Raw genomic sequence first — 20363 nt, 5'->3', positions numbered from 1 at the left:
TCCCATCAGTCCACATACCAGGGTCTTGAGGTTCAGGGCCTGTCTGAGGCCTAGGGCTGCTGGCCAGAGGGGTCAGGCTCCAGCCTTCCCTGGCTCCAGCAGGGAGACTTCGCTCATTCTTCTCGGCCTTTTCTTCCTACCTGGGCCAGGGACTCCCTGAGCCGTGGTGCCAGGGCCAGCCAAGGCTGGGGAGGATGGGGAAGGGGGCGGCAAGCCCTCTTCTTGCAGGAGTCCCCACTGAGCTCCCTTCACCAGGGACTAGGTGAAGGGAGCGAAGCCAACCAGAAGCCCTAGTGGAGAGCCCATCCAGGGCAGGGGTTCCAAGGAGGACAAAGAAGCCGGTTAGTGAAGGTGCGCTCTGCGTCAGGGAGTGTGCCGGCAGACACAGGCACTACTGACACCGCCCCCAGCCCTTCGGAGGAGTCCTCGGCTCCTCATCTCCAGCTCCAGCCCCTTTCCAGCCGGCTGGTGGGCGGCTGGGAGTGGGGACACTGGATCGGAGTGTCCCTTCACGGGAGTACTACCCTTCACGGGAGTACTCGCTGCCCTCACTCGTCTCGGAACGCGACTGGACCCGGAGTCCCCGACCGCAGCCCGCGCACGACCCCCGGGAGCCTGTCTCCGCGGCCGCCGACCCACGTCCGCGCTGCCGCCCCGCTGCCAGGTGGCCCGAGAGACGCAGGAGGAAGGAGGGGCGCGCGGGGCGGGCGGAGGAGGGTGGAGCCGCCGGCGCGCCCCCTCCCTCGGGCCGGCAGGCGGGCGGCGCGGCGGGCTCGGCGCGGCGGCAGAGGAGGCGGCGGGCGCTGGGAGACACCGGACTCCCAATCGGCTGCGCTCCGGCTCAGGCCCCCGCTCTGGCCCGACCCGCTCGGTCACCGCCGGCTCGGGCGCGCACCTGCCGGGTAAGTGGCGCCCGAGTCCCTGCCGCTGAGGCCACCATCGCGGCCACTTCCGTCGCCGCCGCCGCCACTGCGCGGAGCCTCCCGGCTTTGTCTGCGTCCTCTCGGCTGCGGCTCCGGCTGCGGCTGCGGCTGCGGCTGCGGCTCCCGGGCTCGGCTCTCGGGCTCCGCGGACTGCGCGGCACGGCGCCGGGGCGCGGGGGTCGCCAGCCAGCTCGCTCCCCGCCGGGGGTGAAACTTCGCCCAAGTTTGGGTTCTGGGGAGAACCTGTTGAAGCCGGGAATGGCTCGGGGCGGGGACAGAGATGGTGAGAGTGGGGGGAGGGAATCCGTCTCGGGTTCTCCATCAGGGCCGCCCAGGGGGTGGGTTGTGTGTCCGCCACCCTGGGGCGTTGGTGCGCGCCCCTAGGGAAGGGGCGAGTGGGCCGTCGGGCCACCGAGTAGAAGGAGTCAGCGAGCGGGGTTGGCGTGGTCGATCCCGCGGACTTCCGCGAGGACAAAGTTTGGTTCTTTGGCCGCTTTGCGGAGCGTCTGTCTGGGTCCAGCGCGGAGAGCTGAAAGTGTCGCATAGACGCGCCCCTGACCGCACCTCCTCACTCCAGCCTCCGCTCCTTCCCCCACTCCACCCGGCCTTGGCTGGGGCAGGTCGTGGAAAAGAAAGGCGAAGGGAAGAGGGACAGCCTTTCAATGGAGGCCCACTACGTGCCAGGCCCCTTGCCTGGCGCCTCTTGCTTCCAATAAGAGCCCTCCCAACCCTGCGGCCCTCAAGTGTGTGCAGGGAGGGGACAGGGGAGAAGGCTCCACTGTGCACGCGGGGGTGGTGGCCCCGCCGAGCCCTCATAGTCCCTGGTTTCCGCAGTGAATGAGGCCCGCGGCTGGGGCCTCTGCACCCAGGCCTGTGTCCCTCCTCGTGGTGCCCCTGAGCCCCATCCGGCTGCGACGCCTCCTGAGCCTGCTTCTGCCCCTCCCGCAGCTGCGGCCCCGGGGCCATGCGGAGGCCCACGAGGAGGCTGGCGGCCACGCGCATCCCGTAGCCCAGGGTGCCCAGGTCTGCACCGCGGCGGCCTTGGCGCCATGGAGTCCCCGTATTCGCTGACGGCGCACTACGATGAGTTCCAAGAGGTCAAGTACGTGAGCCGCTGCGGCGCGGGGGGCGCGCGCGGGGCCTCCCTGCCCCCGGGCTTCCCGTTGGGCGCTGCGCGCAGCGCCGCCGGGGCTCGGTCCGGGCTGCCGCGCTGGAACCGGCGCGAGGTGTGCCTGCTGTCGGGGCTGGTGTTCGCCGCCGGCCTCTGCGCCATCCTGGCGGCTATGCTGGCCCTCAAGTACCTGGGCCCGGTCGCGGCCGGCGGCGGCGCCTGTCCCGAGGGCTGCCCTGAGCGCAAGGCCTTCGCGCGCGCCGCTCGCTTCCTGGCCGCCAACCTGGACGCCAGCATCGACCCATGCCAGGACTTCTACTCGTTCGCCTGCGGCGGCTGGCTGCGGCGCCACGCCATCCCCGACGACAAGCTCACCTATGGCACCATCGCGGCCATCGGCGAGCAGAACGAGGAGCGCCTACGGCGCCTGCTGGCGCGGCCCGGGGGTGGGCCCGGCGGCGCGGCCCAGCGCAAGGTGCGCGCCTTCTTCCGCTCGTGCCTCGACATGCGCGAGATCGAGCGACTGGGCCCGCGACCCATGCTGGAGGTCATCGAGGACTGCGGGGGCTGGGACCTGGGCGGCGCGGAGGAGCGTCCGGGAGTCGCGGCGGGATGGGACCTCAACCGGTTGCTGTACAAGGCGCAGGGCGTGTACAGCGCCGCCGCGCTCTTCTCGCTCACGGTCAGCCTGGACGACAGGAATTCCTCGCGCTACGTCATCCGCGTGAGTGCGCCCCCTGAGCGCCCTGACAGCGGCCGCGGATCCGGGGCGCAGTGGCCTTGCCCAGGGGTCCCTGCGCGCGGGAGGCGGGTGCGTGAGAGGAGAGGAGGGAAGAGGCGAGCAGGAGAGGGGAGGGGAGGGGAGCGCACAGCGGCAGAGCGCGGGAGGAGGGCGCAAGTAATTTCCCTGGGGTAATTGCGGTGTTTAGAGGAGCCACGGGAGCCGCAATTTCCCAGCCCTCTGGCAGGCAGTGAGGGCCAGGAGGGAGGGGCGCGCTGGCGGGCTGGGTTGACATCTCTGCGAGGGCTGGAGCTGGCCCCAAAGCTAGGGGTCCCAACTGTCAGTGGGGGATCTACGAATGCCCCGGACAGATAAGGAAAGTGCAGATGTACAGGGGTAAGATTGGGCGTCCGCAGGCTGGGACAGTCAGGGATGGGGCTTTGGCCATCTCATCTGAGTGGAAAGAGGGGCTGGGCCCAGTCTGCGTGCTTCTGGGGCTGTACTCATGGATGTCTGGTTGCTCTCTGGGCATTGGAGTGGGAATTCCCTCTGTTTAGGGAACCTGAGGTGTGGGCCTCTGACCTCTGGCCCCTGTCTCCCTCCCCAGATTGACCAGGATGGGCTCACCCTGCCAGAGAGGACCCTGTACCTCGCTCAGGATGAGGAGAGTGAGAAGGTGCTGGGGCATGGGATGGGGAGGCAGGGAAGGCCTGGGGCCCCAGGAGGGGTGGATCCAGGCTAGGCCTGTCCCTGTCCCTGGGTGAGCCCCCTCCCCTGGTGCAGATCCTAGCAGCATACAGGGTGTTCATGGAGCGAGTGCTCAGCCTCCTGGGTGCAGACGCTGTGGAACAGAAGGCCCAAGAGATCCTGCAGGTGGAGCAGCGGCTGGCCAACGTGAGCAGACTGGGGCTGGCGGCTGCCCTGGACTTGAGGGAGGGCATCATGGAGCAGGGCTGGGTCAGCTGTGATCTCTCCCCACAGATCACTGTGTCAGAGTATGACGACCTACGGCGAGATGTCAGCTCCGTGTACAACAAGGTGACGCTGGGGCAGCTGCAGAAGATCACCCCCCACGTGAGTGTGGCCCAGTCCTCGTGGGCAGGCAGGGTTGGGGGCAATGCTGCTGCTGGGACTACAGGGTCATCTTTCCCCAGAGATGGGCAAACCCTTCCTTGGCCATGGACTCTCATGTCCCTTCGCTGCCTCTCTCTGCCCCTCTCCCTGTCTTCTGTGGCCCCTGCCACCCCCAGCCTCACTGTCCCTGTCCTTGGCCTCACAGTTGCGGTGGAAGTGGCTGCTAGACCAGATCTTCCAGGAGGACTTCTCAGAGGAAGAGGAGGTGGTGCTGCTGGCAACAGACTACATGCAGCAGGTGTCCCAGCTCATCCGCTCCACACCCCACCGGTATGGCTGCAGATCTGTCATTTTCTGCCCAGAGGCCACTAGGTCCTTCCCCTGCACCCTGGACCTGTCTGCTGGGTGGGCTTTACGTTTTCTGCTCTGCATAACTGGGATGACCCCCTGTCCCTTCTTTGTGGGGCTGTCTGGGTCCTGGGTCCAGCCTCAGGTTGGCGGGCACAGGTGGGGATGGTGCCCTTGGTGGCCCACATGCGTGTCCGTCTGGACACCCACTGGCTTCACCTGGCCCCCAGGGTCCTGCACAACTACCTGGTGTGGCGCGTGGTGGTGGTCCTGAGTGAGCACCTGTCCCCGCCATTCCGTGAGGCACTGCACGAGCTGGCACGGGAGATGGAGGGCAGCGACAAGCCACAGGAGCTGGCCCGGGTCTGCTTGGGCCAGGCCAATCGCCACTTTGGCATGGCGCTTGGCGCCCTCTTTGTACACGAGCACTTCTCAGCTGCCAGCAAAGCCAAGGTGGGTTGCCCTTGTTTTGGTGGGGAGGATGGTGCTGAACTGTGGGTGGAGCCCTCCCGAGGCCATGGTCCTAACATGGGGAGCCCCACATGTCCCCTGCAGGCAGGGGGACCAGGCCCTGTTAAGTACTCAGCCAATTCTGAGGCTCCAGGCTGCTCCTCCGCAGACCTCCTCCTCCAGGAAGCTTGTGTGGACTATCAACTGCAGGCGGACCTCCCTGCCAGGCCCCAGCCCACCTGCTCAGGCATGCTTGGGAGGCGTGGCCTTAGGGATGTCTGTGGTCATTGCTGGGGCAGTTTCCTCTTCTATCTTGTGAGCCCTCGGGGGTGCAGGGCCTGGATCCCCACCTCCAAAGTATCCTCTTGGTGTTCAGAAATGAGGTTTGGGCTTAGAAAGCGGTGCTTAAAGACAGGGGTACCCTCCTGCCAGGAGTGATGGACCAGGCTGCTGGGTTGACCCTTGCTCCCTGACCCCTGACCCTGCAGGTACAGCAGCTGGTGGAAGACATCAAGTACATCCTGGGCCAGCGCCTGGAGGAGCTGGACTGGATGGACGCCGAGACCAGGGCTGCTGCTCGGGCCAAGGTGAGGGGACCCAGTGTCATTGGTTGGTCCCATATACATTGAGCACCTGTGTGCCAGCGAAAGAGAACAAAAGGGACAAAGAGGCCTTCGTGGAGTTGACCAGGCCTGCCTCCCCCACTGTGAAGCCCACTCCCAGGCTGGCCTAGTGCTCCCTTCCTTGGTGGGTAGGGCGGGGGGCGGGGGGCTGTCTCCCGAGGCCCCGTGCCACCTTCACCTGCCCTCGGCCCGCAGCTCCAGTACATGATGGTGATGGTCGGCTACCCGGACTTCCTGCTGAAACCCGATGCTGTGGACAAGGAGTATGAGGTGGGCCCTGACCCTGCCTGCCCAGCCTGTCCACAGCCCCTCCACTAACAGCACTCAGGAGGGCAGGTGGCCTGCACGGCTAGGTTGTTGCCCAGTCTGCAGGTAGCCCTGCCCTGGCCTGCCGCTGAGTGCCGCCCGTGCCTCCTGTAGTTTGAGGTCCATGAGAAGACCTACTTCAAGAACATCTTGAACAGCATCCGCTTCAGCATCCAGCTCTCAGTTAAGAAGATTCGGCAGGAGGTGGACAAGTCCACGTGGGTGCCTGGCCCAGAGCTGGGGGTCAGGGAAGGGTTGTGGGGAAAGGGCAGGAGCTGGTGGGACAAATCATCTCACAGCCATGCACATATGGGGGGCACACAGGCCAGCACAGGGCATGGGGTGGGGGCCGGCAGGGTGACCCCCAGACTGTCAGGAGATGGCTGATGAGGAAGCTGTGATGTGAAGGTAGTGGGGGAGGGAGTGTGTGCCCCCCATTCACCCCAGCGTCCCTCCACAGGTGGCTGCTCCCCCCACAGGCGCTCAATGCCTACTATCTACCCAACAAAAACCAGATGGGTAAGGGAATGTGTCCCTACGCCGGGCGGGGCAGGGTCCAAAAGTGGATGTGTTTCCCACTGAGCACCCCCTTCTTGTAGTGTTCCCCGCGGGCATCCTGCAGCCCACCCTGTACGACCCTGACTTCCCACAGTGAGTACATAGCTTGCCCTGTTTGTGGCTGAGGGCAGGGCTGGCATGCAGACCTTGTCTACCAGGTGTGTGTCGGCGTACTGTGGCTCCAATTGCCCCAGACCCAGCTGGGTTCAGGAGTCAGGACAGCTGTGGACCCTGGCTCCCCACTGCTTCCTTGGTTATTCAGAAAAATGTGTAGGTTTGTTATTTGTAACTTCCTGGGGTCTTCCTTACTTGTTTGAAGCTCATTTTGATGTTTCAAAGGTGGCACAACACTAACGATGAGGTAGGAGGAGAAACCCCTACGTGGGTGCCTCCGTTTCCCTCCTGTCTCCTCCAGCCCTGTTTCATGGCCCAGCCAGCTCTGTTAGATGTGATTTCCTAAAAGCAGCTGGATAGGTTCCACTGGCATTCACATAGCCCATGAGGAAGCTGAGGCACAAGTGCCCCTGGACCGCACGGATGCCTCTGTGGCCTCCCTGGGCCACCTCCTGGCCTGGCCAGGGGACATCTGGGGCCTGGGTAGCAGCATGGGGCTCTCAGAGGGTGGTGAGGGCTAGGACCTGATGCTGCTGCTGTGGGCCCAGGTCTCTCAACTACGGGGGTATCGGCACCATCATTGGACATGAGCTGACCCACGGCTACGACGACTGGGGTGAGGCCTCTTGGGGCCTGAGGGGATGGCCGGGAGGGGGCAGGACAGGCAGTGGAGAGGCAGGGTAGGGGATGGGCTAACTGGGGCTGGTGGGTGGGGAGGGGAGGGGGCTCAGGTGAGGCTGGGTCTCAGCCTGCTGTACTGCCTGCAGGGGGCCAGTATGACCGCTCAGGGAACCTGCTGCACTGGTGGACGGAGGCCTCCTACAGCCGCTTCCTGCGAAAGGCTGAGTGCATCGTCCGTCTCTATGACAACTTCACTGTCTACAACCAGCGGGTGAGACCCGCACCTGCCCCTTGTGCCCCTCAGGCCTGGTGGGGCACGGGCCAGGAGCATCACGCACACCCTTGCGCACATGCACATGTCCAAACAAAACCTGTGCCCAGGTCCCTGCACACACACTCGGTTCCCACGCACACTCACGTGGACACATAATGAGTGTCCACAGACTTACGGAAGACAAGGGGGTTGAGGGGAAAGAGTAGGGTTGGAGCCCCCCCTCAAACTCTCTGGGCAAGAGAAGGAGGAGGTGGTAGGAATTAGGGGCTGGGGCCCAGGGTATCAATGCCTGAGGGAGGCCAGCTGGGCCCCAAGCAGCTCTCTGGCCTCTTCCCTTCCCGGCAGGTGAACGGGAAACACACGCTTGGGGAGAACATCGCAGATATGGGTGGCCTCAAGCTGGCCTACCACGTGAGCTGCCTGCCTGCGCTCCACCCCTGCCGCGGGAGGGACGGGGGCTGATGAGGACTCCGGATGAGGGACAGAGCTGCCTCTCCCTGCCCGCCCTGCTGAGTTCTGGCCTGGAGTGGGGCAGGGCATGTGCTGGGGACACGGTCCACTGGAAGAGGAAGGATTCACGGGCCCCCCTTCACAGGGAGAGCAGGGAGGGCTACCTAGATGGAGGACAGAGAGGAAGCAGTGCCCAGGGTGGGCAGGCATAGCAGGTCCATGCTCTCTGTCCCCAGGCCTATCAGAAGTGGGTGCGGGAGCACGGCCCAGAGCACCCACTGCCCCGGCTCAAGTACACACACGACCAGCTCTTCTTCATTGCCTTTGCCCAGGTGGGCCGGGTGGGGGATTGGACTGGGAGCCTTCAGGTGGGGACACGGCATCCAGAGTCAGTCCCAGCCCAGCCTTGACCAGGCCTCGCATGGACAGCCTGTCTCTCATCACCTGTCCCCTCAGAGGTGATGGTCCTGTGGTGCTGAGGGGGCCTACGGCCTTGTGTGCTGGATGGGGGCAAGGGGGTGGATGCCTGGCTTCATCTCCCCCTCCTCCCCTCCACCCCGCTCCTGGACCCAGAACTGGTGCATCAAGCGGCGGTCGCAGTCCATCTACCTGCAGGTGCTGACCGACAAGCATGCCCCTGAGCACTACAGGTATGCCCACCTGCCCGCTTGGCCTCGTCCACTCCTTGTGTTTGGGGTGGGCTCAGGGGGCATGGGAAGGAATAAAAGTCACCCCTGGTTGCTGGGGTTCGAGTGGCTGCAGGGCCCCACACTGTGTGGGTCTCTCCCCACCCCAGGGTGCTGGGCAGTGTGTCCCAGTTTGAGGAGTTCGGCCGGGCTTTCCACTGTCCCAAGGACTCACCCATGAACCCTGTCCACAAGTGTTCCGTGTGGTGAGCCTGGCTGCCCGCCTGCACGCCCCCACTGCCCCCGCACGAATCACCTCCTGCTGGCTACCGGGGCAGGCATGCACCCGGTGCCAGCCCCGCTCTGGGCACCACCTGCCTTCCAGGGCCTCCAGGACCCGGTCCCCCTGCTGCCCCTCACTTCAGGAGGGGCCTGGAGCAGGGGTGAGGCTGGACTTCGGGGGGCTGTGAGGGAAATATGCTGGGGTCCCCAGATTCTGCTCTAAGGGGGCCAGACCCTCTGCCAGGCTGGATTGTATGGGCCCCACCTTCGCTGTGTTCTTGCTGCAAAGTCTGGTCAATAAATACTGTACTGTTGCCTTGGCCTCTTCACGGGTCCCCAGGGCAGGCGGAGCTGGAGAGAGCCCTCTGCAGGGAGGCTAGGGCGCTTAGCACAACTGGGACCCTGGAGAGGACCTTCTTGTCTCCTGGTCGCCCTGGCTTGGCCGCCTGTGTCCAGCCTTCCTGGACTCTTCTATCTTTTCCACCAACCGACAATACTTCCCTGGACCAGCCGCCCTCCCCCAAAGCCTTGCCCAGGGATTCTTGCCCAGTTCTGGGGCACCCCAAGTTCAGCCTCATGGTCTGGTGACCCGCATTCCAGGCTGATGCTGGGACTTATGCCCCCTGCAAGTCTGAAGTAGGAGAAGCTTCTGCCTTGTCTTAGCCTGACCCTTGGCCTCAGCCTCCCTGGAGAAGGGGATAGTGATCCACACTTCCATGGAGGTGAGGCCGACCCACAGGACATCTCGGCCTCTCCTCCAGTGTGGAGACAGGCTCCTGGGGTGCAGAAAGGAGAGGACTGGTAGGAATGGTAGGCTCCTGGCATGAGGAGGGTGGACAGAGGCAGGGAGTGCTGCCCAGGCTGGAGGCTGCCGGCTGGCCCTGCCCGATCATGGAGGGGCAGCAGGGGGAGGGGGGATTATTCTGTTGGGCAGCCCCACTCAGGATCCCGAGTCTGCATTGAGGGGGACCAGCAGGCACCTGCCCTTCCTCCCAGGTCTGTTTTTCTTCCTTGGGGGGTGGCCTAGAGGGGTTAACCCCTCCCTGGGCACTGCCCGGTGTGGCCATCCCCACCTCATGAATGGAAGTGGCGAATCTCTTGCCAGCCCAGCTCTTGTCGTTCTGCTCAGACAATGCCTGCCTGCACCCTGTCCCCAGCCTTGAGAGACCTTTAAAAAGTCCTTGTTATCTGAGCCTTGGGCAGGACAACCATGCGTGGCCCTGTGGAGGAGGCTGGAACTGAGAAGGATACCCACAGGAGTGGCCAGTCCGGGATGGGGCGGGGCCCTTCCTCCCAGTCTGCAGGCAGCTGACACTGGGTTCCGAGGTGTCAGGGAAGACTGCAGAGGCTCAGTCCGGGGCACTGAGCCCAGCTCAGAGCTGCCTGTCAAGGGCTCCTTCACAGCGTGCTCCTTGGAGGACCCCAGGCCCCATGCAGGTGCCGTTTCCAGACCTTTCATCCTGAGTTGGGCACACACATGTCCCTTAGGCAGCTGGAGCAGTACAACAGTCCTCTTCCTGCCACCCTCCTGGGTGGGGCCTGGTGTCCGGGACCCTCCATACCCCGAGGCCCACCCCGCCCCTCTGATCTGGGATTCTGGTTGGAACTGGGATCTGCAGGCCCAGCCCTCTTACCCTCACCCCGGGCTCCTGCAGTTTCCCAGCTTTACCCACCACCAATGCCTCCTCTGTCCACACCGGCTTAGGGGAGGCCTCAGCATCAGGGGCGCCTGTGGGGTGAGCAGCCAGCAAAGCCAACAGACAGGGGTCCCTTCTGCCCAGCTCAGGAAACGCAATGAGGCTGGGACACTCCTGGGGCCAGGCCCCTTCTCTCTGTGCCCTGCTGAGGATGCAGTGAGGACGGGTGCAGGGAGGTGCCTCGGACAAGACATGAGGTTCCTGGCTTCCAGGCTGGTCCAGAGCAAGTGGCCTGATGCCCAGCAGCACTGTGTGTCACCCGCTAGTTCCCAAACTGCTTTTTCAGACAGGCCCTAGGAGCATCCCCACCGTAACCCAGTGAGATGAACAGAGTGGCAGGAGCCCCTTTAACAGATGGGCCACATGCCCCCCCAAGGCCACACTGCTCATGTCAGGGTCTTGTGGAGCTCGGGTGTCAGCAGGTGTCAGCATGGGTGCATCACGTGTTCCGCTGGGAGACCAGGCACGCGGCATAGTCCCAGCCATTTCTTTGTCTACCAGGCCCCGTCCTAGGATCCGCATTGGGCTGTCGATGACTGTGATTCTACTGGGGTCGAGGAATGTGAATGAGCTCAGCATAGCTACCCACCTGGCCTCCGTTGCCCTTGTGTTCAATGAGGGGACATCAGCCTGGCTGTGAAGGCCCTTCCTGGGTGATTCTAGAAGTGGCTGAGGGGTGGGTTGTTGCTGGGCTGGCTCCATCCATCCCTGAGGGCAGGTTCTCCCACACAGAGGGCACAGCTCACTGGGATGACAGAAAGTAATCTTCGGCCAAGCACTTAAGAGCAGGGAAATAAAGGAGTTGGGATGATTTACAGCTGTGCTTAAACTTCCAGGCATCCAGCCGAGAGAGGTGGCTCAGGCCTGTAATCCCAGGACTTTGGGAGGCTGAGGCAGGTGGATCGCTTGAGTCCAGGAGTTAGATACCAGCCTAGCCAATATGGGCAAAACCGCATCTCTGAAAAAAATACAAAAATTAGCTGGGCATGGTGGCATGCCCCTGAAGACCCACCTACTTGGGAGGCTGAGGTGGGAGGATCACTTGAGCTTGGGAGGCAGAGGTTACAGAGAGCCATGGTCGTGCTACTGCACTCCAGCTTGGGTGAGAGTGAGACCCTGCCTCAAAAAACAAACAAACAAACAAACAAACAAAAACCTGAGAAAAAAAAAATCTTCCAGGTATCCACCTGTGTACCAAAGTTCAGCAGGCGATGCTGTCCCCATCAGTATCCTCAGGGGCTAGCCTCTGCACCAGGTCCTGGTTCTGCCATCCACAGCTTTGTGAGCAGGCCTTGAGCCCAGGGGTTACTGCCTGGTGACCTTGGCAAGGGAGGAGCCCTCTATGGTCTCCAGTGTTGCCATCAGCAGATGAGAGGTGAGGGGTGCCCAAGCGCTGGCTTGCAGCTGCCACGATGAAGACTCGGCACGCCTGCCCCCCTGTTTCCTCCCCAGATCTGCACAGCTCCCCCACCTTGGCTGCGAGCTTGCCTCAGAGTTCTCAGGGTCTAGGATGTTGGGGGTGCCCCTCAGCCCTGGGGGCCCTATGGGTGCCACCTCTGTACAGATTCAGGAAGGATTTGAAGCCAGCAGAGAGGTGGGTTTGTGCCCAAGCTTCCCATCTTAGGGCCAAAGAGGGAACATTGGTGAATGTGGGGGCTGAGCCCAGCTCCAGCTTAGTGGCCCTGGGATTTCTGGGATACCCAGGAAGGGGCTCATGGCATCTGGTGCCACTGAACAGCCCTGAGCCCCAGGTCATTCTGACTAGCTCCAGGGAGCCCAGATTTAAGTTCCCACCATCCCTATGGTTGTTCTATGCTGGCCCTGATGTCCAGGGCCCTGGGGGGGCTCAGCTGGTAAGTGCCATAGATACAGTATGTTTAAATGGCTGAGAAATTTTAAATTTCCAAATAGGATGGAAGCCCAGAGTCCTTCATATGCGAATGGCTCTGGGGGCAGGTTCTGGAGGGGAGATCGGGTTTCTCCACATGGCCCCTTGGGTGGGCCCCACGGGGCCCACGGGGCCCACCTCCATGCCCCCCACCTCCGTGCCCCCCACGGGGGCAGCACCCTAATTCATTTCTTCCCCAGGTCCCACCCACACAATCCTGGGTGGGTCACAGCCTTTGCTGAAGTTTCGGGGTGCCACAGGGGGTGTGGCCCATCACCTGCTGAGATCTGCTATCTCTTTCTCTCCTCCCTCCCTATGCTGAGCTCCTCCCCTCTCCCTGAAGCTGGTTGGAGGAATCCACTTTCCCAGGATTGATTATAAAGAGTAGTTTCCCTTTCCCCCTGCCTGCTCCGGGCTTGTCCAGAGGCTGAGCACTGTCTCTGTCCCCATAGGTGGGCTCTCAAGGACATTTAGCAGCAGGACAGGGCAGGACAGGGCTCAAGAGTCCAGCGTTCCTTCTCCCATCCCCACAGCCTCTGTACCAGTGAGACTGCAGAGGGTTATTTTTATAGATATGAATTTCACTGTCTACCATCCATTAAGAAGCAGAAGGCACTATAATCTGTTTTTGTTTCAATTAGCATGTTCCCCTTCCTGCTCCCCTTGCAAGGGGCCACAGGACACTTCCATCAGCTCCCTAAAAAAAAGCTTTTTTTTTTTTTGAGATGGAGTTTCACTCTCGTTGCCCAAGCTGGAGTGCAATGGTGTGATCTCGGCTCACTGCAACCTCTGCCTCCCGGGTTCAAGGGATTCTCCTGTCTCAGCCCCCCTGAGTAGCTGGGATTACAGGTGCACACCACCAGCACCCTGGCTAATTTTTTGTATTTTTAGTAGAAACAGGGTTTCACCATGTTAGCCAGGCTGGTCTTGAACTCCTGACCTCAGGTGATCCTCCTGCCTCGGCCTCCCAAAGTGCTGGGATTATGGCATGAGCCACTGTGCCTGGCCAAAGGGGGCTTCTTGAGAAGCTGAGACCCTTTAGGCTTTGGAGTCAGCAGCTGGCCCTCCCGGGTCTGAGTCACTGCACAGCAATTGATCTATAAGAGGCTGTCATTGGGAGGATTTTATGGAGAAGAACGAGGCCACCGATCATGCTATCTATAGTTCCTTCCTATTGCTTATAGAAGGTTTCAGGACAATGGAAAACTCAGCCCATGCACCCCAAGGAAGCCCTTGCTCTATAAGCTCACTTATCACTGCATTTTGGAGTCCACGATGGATGGCACATAACTGACTGAGCCCTTGGCAGCTGTGCACTTCATCCCCATCTGAGAAGAGCAGCTCTTCTCTGCAGCCTCCATCAGGCGGTCACTCAGCTTTGCCTGGAAAACCATGAGGGGCAGGAACTGCCACTTCTCAAGACCCCTTCCCCTTGGGGACAACCTTAGCTGTGTCCTGACCTGGCCTTTCCTGCAGAGTCCTTAGAATGAGCAGGAATCCACACCCTAGTGTCCTGGTGTGACTCCTGTGTGGTCCTGCCCCTGTGACTCCTCTTCATATGGTCCAAGGTGAGCCACAGGTTCCTTCTCTTGTCCAAGCCAAATACCCCTTTTTGTCCCTACTGCTGTTCATGTGACATGGGTTGTGGCTCATGTTGGGGCTTCTCTCTGGGGCCTCCTTTCCATCTGCTTGGGTTGGGGGTTCTCAGCCCTCACTTGTTTGCAGCCCATCTTAGAGGTGCTGTCCCACATGTTCGCCTGGCCATTCCTACTCCCCCACTATCAAGTGTGGCTTATTTTACTCTGTGTCACTGACTCAGGCCACCCTGCTCCCTGACAGCTGGTGCACTCTGCTGTAGCAGAAATAAACCAACCCCAAGCAGCATGGTGGAATAGGAAGCTCCTGAATCTCCCCCAACCCAGAAATGCACCAGATAGGTCTATTCACAGGTCAGTTTCCTCAAGAGAAAGTCAGAGACCAGTTGAGACTCCTACCCATTGAGCAATGGAGAAAGTCACTTTGAATGGTTAGGAGAGTGGAGGCATATTCGGGCATGGCCCCGGGCACCTCACCACCCAGCTGGGGAGAAATCACCCCAGCTTCCTTCTCCCTGTGGAGAGGAGGGTTTGGGCCTTAAATATAGCACCCTAACTCTAAAGTTCCCCACAGTTTGGCTCTTATTTCGCCAGCTCTGGGAGCAGAGATTAGACGCATATGAGTCTCTCTAGACTACAGGAACAAAGCAGCAGTTTCATACGGGCATACAAGCACTTCCAGTGGCTTTATCCTCTGGGAACGGTACAGAGAAGGGGCTTAAAAAGAACAGCCCCCTGTTTCTCCCTCAGAGCACCCCAACTTTTACAGCTTCCACTTGAAAGACTGCATCCTAAACCTCCTAGCTCTGGGGGCAAACGGGACTGGCATGAATGTGTCTCTCTAGACCACAGGAAGAAAGCAGCATTTTTATACAGGTGCAACAAACAATTCCAAGGTCTTCATCCCCCAGGAGCAGCACAGAGAAGGGGCTTAAAAAAACACAGCCCCCTCTTTGTCCCTGGAAAGGGTTTATACCAAAAATTGAGTTCCCCAACTTTTACAGCTACCTCCCAAAGGACTCCATCCTAAACCTCCTAGCTCTGTGAACAGAAGGGACCAGGTATATGTGAGTCTCCTTGATCACAGAACAAAGTGGTGGTTTTAGATGAGTGTGTAAACACTTCCATGGGGTACACCCCCTTGGAGCAGTGCAGAAAGAGGTAGGAATGTGCAGTTCCCGTTCGCTCTCCAGAAGAGGCTCTCGGCACACACTTCCAGTGGCTACTTGATGGTCTGCCTTCTAAATGAACTTGCATAAAGCAGCTAACTGGGCAATGGAACAGAACAGGAGCCCTTCGACAGCTGGGATCCCTTTGACAGCTGGAACCAGAGCTTGGTGCTTCATAAGCCTTCCCTCGGGCTCACCCTGGTGATAAATCCAGGCTTACCCATTCTTCATGAAAGGAGTTTGGCCAAGTGCCAAGTGCCAGAACTTCTATAGCTCCCAGCTAAGGGACTGTGTTTTTAATTACCAGCTCTGGGACTCAATGGGGCTTTGCATTCTTGAATGGCCCTAGACCACAAAAAACAAAGAGGTGGGCCCAATGTCAGCAGCTATCTCCCCAGGATCAAAGACAGCAGCCTGTACAAATGCCTGTACAGGCATTTGCCACAGATTTTATCCCCAGATTAATGCAGAGAAAGTGGGAGACAAATGCCTGCACTCAGCTTCACTGTAAAGATAGAAGGAACTGGAATACATATCCAACACCCAACCTTTCCAGCTACATCTAGAGAGTTTGGCTGCCATCTTACTGATATTAGGTACTAACATGATGTAGTACATCGCAAGCTCTAGGGGGCCATCGCAAACAGAGGTAGCAGTCTGGACAAACACAAAGATTTGAGGGACATCTTAAAATCCCGGGTTAAATGGATTGGCGAGATTCTTCTACATGAGGCCAGTCTCACAAGACTGAGGGAAGTAGCTGTCCTATCTAATCCAAAGAGACCAACATAGAGAGTCAAGGAAAATGAAGAAACAGGGGATGATGTTCTAAATAAAGGAACAATACGAATGTCCACTGAAGAACAAATCCAAGTGAAGTGGAGATATGTGACTTAACTGAATTCAAAATAATGGTCATAGAGATGCTCACCAAGGTCAGGAGAGCAATACAAAAACAAACTGAGAATTTCAACCAACGGACAGAAATTATTTAAAAGTACTAAACAGAAATCATAGCGCTGAAGAATACTATAACTGAACTGAAAAAGGATAAACAGCAGACTAGATCACACACAAGAAAGAATTTATAAATTCAAAGACAGGCCACTGGAAATCATCTAATATGAGAAGCAAAAAGAATGAAAAGGATTGAAGATAGCTTAACAACTTATGCATTATTGGCATGCCAGAAGGAGAAGAAAGAGAGAGAAAGGGATAGAATACATATTCAAAGAAATAATGGCAGAAAACATTGCAAGCCTAGGGAATGAAATAGAAAGCCCGATCCAGGAAGCCCAGAGGACTCCAGATAAGATGAATCCAAAGAGATCCACACCAAGACACATTGTAATCGAATTGTCAGTCGTTAAAAAGAATATTGAAAGCAACAAGGGAAAAGTGAATCATCATGTATAAGGGAACCCCCATATGACTATCAGCATACTTCTCAACAGAAACCTTGCAGGCCATAAGGGAGTGGGATGATACATTCAAAACCCTGAAAGGAAAAAAAAAAGCCAACTAATACTATACCCAGCAATTCTGTCTCTAAAAAATGAAGGTGTGATAAAGACTTTCTCAGACAAAAACTGAGAGGGTTTTTGTTTTAGACCTGCTTTACAAGAAATGCTAAAAGGAGTTTTTCAAGCTGAAGGAAGAGGATGTTAATTAGCAGTAATATGAAAACATATGAAAGTATAAAACTCATTGGTAAAAGTAAGTACATTGTCAAATCCAAAACACTGTAATACCATAATGGCAGTTAGTAAATCATTTATATCTCCAGTACAAATGTTAAAAGGTAAAACTATTAAAAACAACTAGAGCCACAGTGATTTTTTAAAAGATACAAATTATAAAAAGATGCAAAGTGTGACATCAAAAACATAAAATGGGAGGAGGAGAAGTAAAAGTGTAGAGTTTATATGTGCAATCAAAGTTAAGTTGTTGTCAACTTAAAATAACCAGTTAAGTATAAGATGGCTTATGTAAGCCTTAGGGTAACCACAAAGCAAAAGCCTATAATAGATACACAACAGATAAAAAGAACAGATCCCAAGCATAGCAGTATAGAAAGCCATCAAATCACAAAGGAAAAAAACAAGAGGAAGAAAGGACAAAAGATCTACAAAATACCCAGAAAATAATGGACAAAATGGTACTAGTAAGTCCTTACCTATCAATAATTAGTTTGAATGTAAATGGGTTAAATTCTCCAATCAAATGCACAGAGTAGCTAAATGGATAAAATAACAAGACCCAACATATGTTGCCTACACAAGACTCACTTTGCCTTAAAGGACACTCATAGACTGAAAGTGAAAGGATAGAAAAAGATATTCCATGCAAATTGGATAAAAAAGAGAAGAGAGGTAGCTATACTTATTTCAGACAAAATATACTTGTGTGTGTGTGTGCGTGTGTGTGTGTGTGTGTGATGGAGTCTTCCTCTGTTGCCCAAGCTGGGGTGCAGTGATGCGATCTCAGCTCACTGCAACCTCCATCTCCCAGGTTCAAGGGATTCTCCTGCCTCAGCCTCCTGAGTAGCTGGGATTACAGGTGTGCATCACCACGCCTGGCTAAATTTTGTATTTTTAGTAGAAACAGGGTTTCACTATGTTGGCCAGTCTGGTCTCGAACTCCTGACCTTAGGTGATCCACCTACCTTGGCCTCCCAAAGTGCTGGGATTACAGGTATGAGCCACTGTGCCCGGCCCAGACAAAATATACTTTAGATGAAAAACTGTAAAAAGAGACAAAGTCATTGTGTAGTGACATTCTATAGTGGTGAATTCATCAAGAGGATATAACAAGTACAAATATATATGCACCCAACTTTGGAGCACCTAAATATATGAAGCATGCCTGCAATCTCAGCACTTTGAGAGGCCAAGGAGGGAGGATTGCTTGAGGCCAGGAATTTGAGACTAGCCTGGGTACCATAGCAAAACCCCATCCCTACAATCCGTCAATCAAGCAACCAAACAAGCAAACCTTAAGGGATCTGAAGAAAGACGTAGGCTACAACATAATAATAGTAGTGAATTGCAATTCCTCACTTTCAGCATTCCTCACAGATCCAAACAGAAAGTCAATAAGGAAACATCAGATTCGAACTACACTTTAGACCAAATGGGTCTAACAGATATATATAGACCATTCCACCTAAAAGCAACATAGTACACATTCTTCTCAAGTGAACATAAAACATTCTTCAAGGTATGTCATATATTAGGCTACAAAATAAGTCTTAACAAATTTAAGAAGATTGAAATTGGCCGGGTACAGTGGCTCACTTCTATAATCACAACATTTTGGAAGACTGAAGCGTGAGGATCACTTGAGCCCATGAGTTTGAGACCAACCTGGGCCACATAGAGACGCTGGACATGGTAATGCATGCCTGTAGTCCCAGCTTCTAGGGAGGCTGAGTCAGGAGGATTGCTTGAGCCTGGGAGTTCGAGGTTGCAGTGAGTGGTGATCAGCACCACTGCACTCCAGCCTGGGTGACAGTGAAAGACCTTGTCTCAAAAAAACAGAAAAAGATTGAAATAATATCAAGTATCTTTTCCAACCACAGTAGTATGAAACTAGAAATCAATAACAGAAGGAATTATGGGAAATTAACAAATATGTGGAAATTAAACAATATGCTTCTCTGAACAACTGGTGAATCAAAGAGGAAATTAAAGGGTAAACTTGAAAATATCTTGAGACAAACAAAAAATGGAAGCACAATATACAAAAACTTATGGGATGCAGCAAAGGCAGCTTTGTTTTGTTTTGTTTTTTGAGATAGGGTCTCACTCTGTTGCCCAGACCGGAATGCAGCAGCACAATCACTGCTTACTGTAGCCTTGAACTCCTGGGCTCAAGCAATCCTCCCACCTCAGCCTCCCAAGTAGCTGGGACTACAGGCAGGTGCCACCATACCTGGATAATTTATTTTTATTTTTGTAGAGATGGAGTCTCACTATGTTGACCAGGCTGGTTTCAAACTCCTGGCCTCAAGCACTCCTCTCGCCTCAGCCTCCCAAAATGCTGGAATTACAGACATGAACCACCACACCCAGCCTAAAGCAGTTCTAAGAGGGAAGTTTATAGCAATAAATGCCTATATCAAAAAAGAAGAAAAATCTCAAATAGGCTAATATTATGCCTCAAGGAACTAGAAAAAGAAGAACAAATTAGCAGAATGAAGGAAATAACAAAGATCAGAGCAGAAATCAATGAAATAGAGACTAGAAAAACAATAGAAAAAAATCAACAAAACTAAGAGTTGGTTTGTAAAAAGCTGAGCAAAATTGACAAACTCTTAGCTAGACTAATAAAGAAAAAACAGAGAAGACTCAAATAAAATCAGAGATGAAAGAAGAGTTGTTACCATTGATAACAGAAATACAAAGGATCATAAGAGACTGCTATAAGCAATTATATGCCAACAAATTGCACAACCTAGAAGAAATGGATAAATTCCTAGACATATAACCTAAATACTGGATCATGAAAAAATTGGAAATATGAACAGACTAATAACTAATAAGAAGATTGAATCAGTAATTAAAAGTCTACCACCAACAACAAAAAAATCCCAGAATGAGATGGCTTCATGGTTAAACTCTACCAGATATTTAAAGATGAGCTAATACCAATTCTTATCAAGCCCTTCCCAAAAATTGAAGAGGAGAGCATACTTCCAAACTCATTCTACAAGGCCAGCTTACTCTGATACCAAGCCAGACAAAGACACTACAAGAAGGAATAATTATAGGCTATATCATTGATGAACATGGATGCAAAAATCCTCAAGAAAATACTAGATAACCCTATTCACCAGTACATTAAAAAGATCATTCACCATGGGCCAGACGCAATGGCTCATGCCTGTGATCCCAGCATGAGGTTGAGGTGGGCGGATCACTTGAGCTCAGGAGTTTGAGACCAGCCTGGACAATATGGCAAATTCCTGTCTCTACTAAAGATACAAAAATTAGCCAGGCATGGTGGTGCACGCCTGAAGCCCCAGCTACTAGGGTGGCTGAGGCATGAGAATTGCTTGAACCTGGGAGGCGGAGGTTGCAGTGAGCCAATATTGTGCCACTGTACTCCAGCCTGGGCAACAGAGTGAGACTCTGTCTCAAAAAAAAAAAAAAAAAAAAAAAAAGATTATCTCTGGGATGCAAGTTTGGCTCAACATATGCCAATCAACATGAGTCACCATATTAGCAGGATGAAGGACAAGAAATCATATATTCATCTCAATAGATGCAGAAAAAGCATTTGACAGAGTTCAATCCTTTCATGGTAAAAAAAACTCTCAACACACTTTGGGAGGCCAAGGTGGGTGGATCACGAGGTCAAGAGATTGAGACCTTCCTGGCTAACACGACGAAACCCCATCTCTAGCAAAAATACAAAAAAATTAGCTGGCATGGTGGTGCGCACCTGTAGTCCCAGCTACTTGGAAGGCTGAGGAAGAATGGCATGAACCCGGGAGGTGGAGCTTTCAGTGAGCCGAGATCGCACCACTGCA

At 55.6% G+C, this 20363-nt stretch overlaps 1 protein-coding gene across 2 annotated transcripts; it reads left to right on the top strand.

Annotated features, from left to right (window-relative positions):
• Positions 1-786: 786 nt before the first annotated feature.
• ECEL1 (endothelin converting enzyme like 1) lies at positions 787-10624 on the top strand. 2 transcript variants are annotated; one of them, XM_002812990.5, is made up of 18 exons: positions 787-902; positions 1872-2758; positions 3363-3431; positions 3539-3649; positions 3737-3829; positions 4035-4159; positions 4408-4630; positions 5116-5214; positions 5446-5520; positions 5671-5774; positions 6017-6075; positions 6156-6207; positions 6777-6844; positions 6996-7120; positions 7469-7534; positions 7810-7905; positions 8147-8223; positions 8370-10617. In XM_002812990.5, the coding sequence occupies exons 2-18, from the start codon at positions 1973-1975 to the stop codon at positions 8467-8469; spliced, it is 2328 nt and encodes a 775-aa protein (XP_002813036.2). In that variant the 5' UTR covers positions 787-902; positions 1872-1972; the 3' UTR covers positions 8470-10617. The 2 variants fall into 2 exon arrangements, with proteins under 2 accessions (XP_002813036.2, XP_054405967.1); XM_054549992.2 differs by lacking the exon at positions 7469-7534 and having other exon boundaries at positions 805-902; positions 8370-10624.
• Positions 10625-20363: the final 9739 nt, after the last annotated feature.

The sequence above is a fragment of the Pongo abelii genome, chromosome 11 (genome assembly GCF_028885655.2).
Source record: "Pongo abelii isolate AG06213 chromosome 11, NHGRI_mPonAbe1-v2.0_pri, whole genome shotgun sequence".
NCBI lineage: Eukaryota > Metazoa > Chordata > Mammalia > Primates > Hominidae > Pongo > Pongo abelii.
Note: the sequence above shows the minus strand (reverse complement) of the source record. Positions and strands in the feature narration are given on the sequence as shown.

Excerpts from the sequence above, each read along its gene's own strand:
- ECEL1 (XM_002812990.5), top strand. The coding sequence starts at position 1,973 with ATGGAGTCCCCGTATTCGCTGACGGCGCACTACGATGAGTTCCAAGAG. Across the intron at positions 5,215-5,445 it reads GGGCTGCTGCTCGGGCCAAG|CTCCAGTACATGATGGTGAT; the intron begins GTGAGGGGACCC and ends CTCGGCCCGCAG. Across the intron at positions 7,121-7,468 it reads TCACTGTCTACAACCAGCGG|GTGAACGGGAAACACACGCT; the intron begins GTGAGACCCGCA and ends CCTTCCCGGCAG.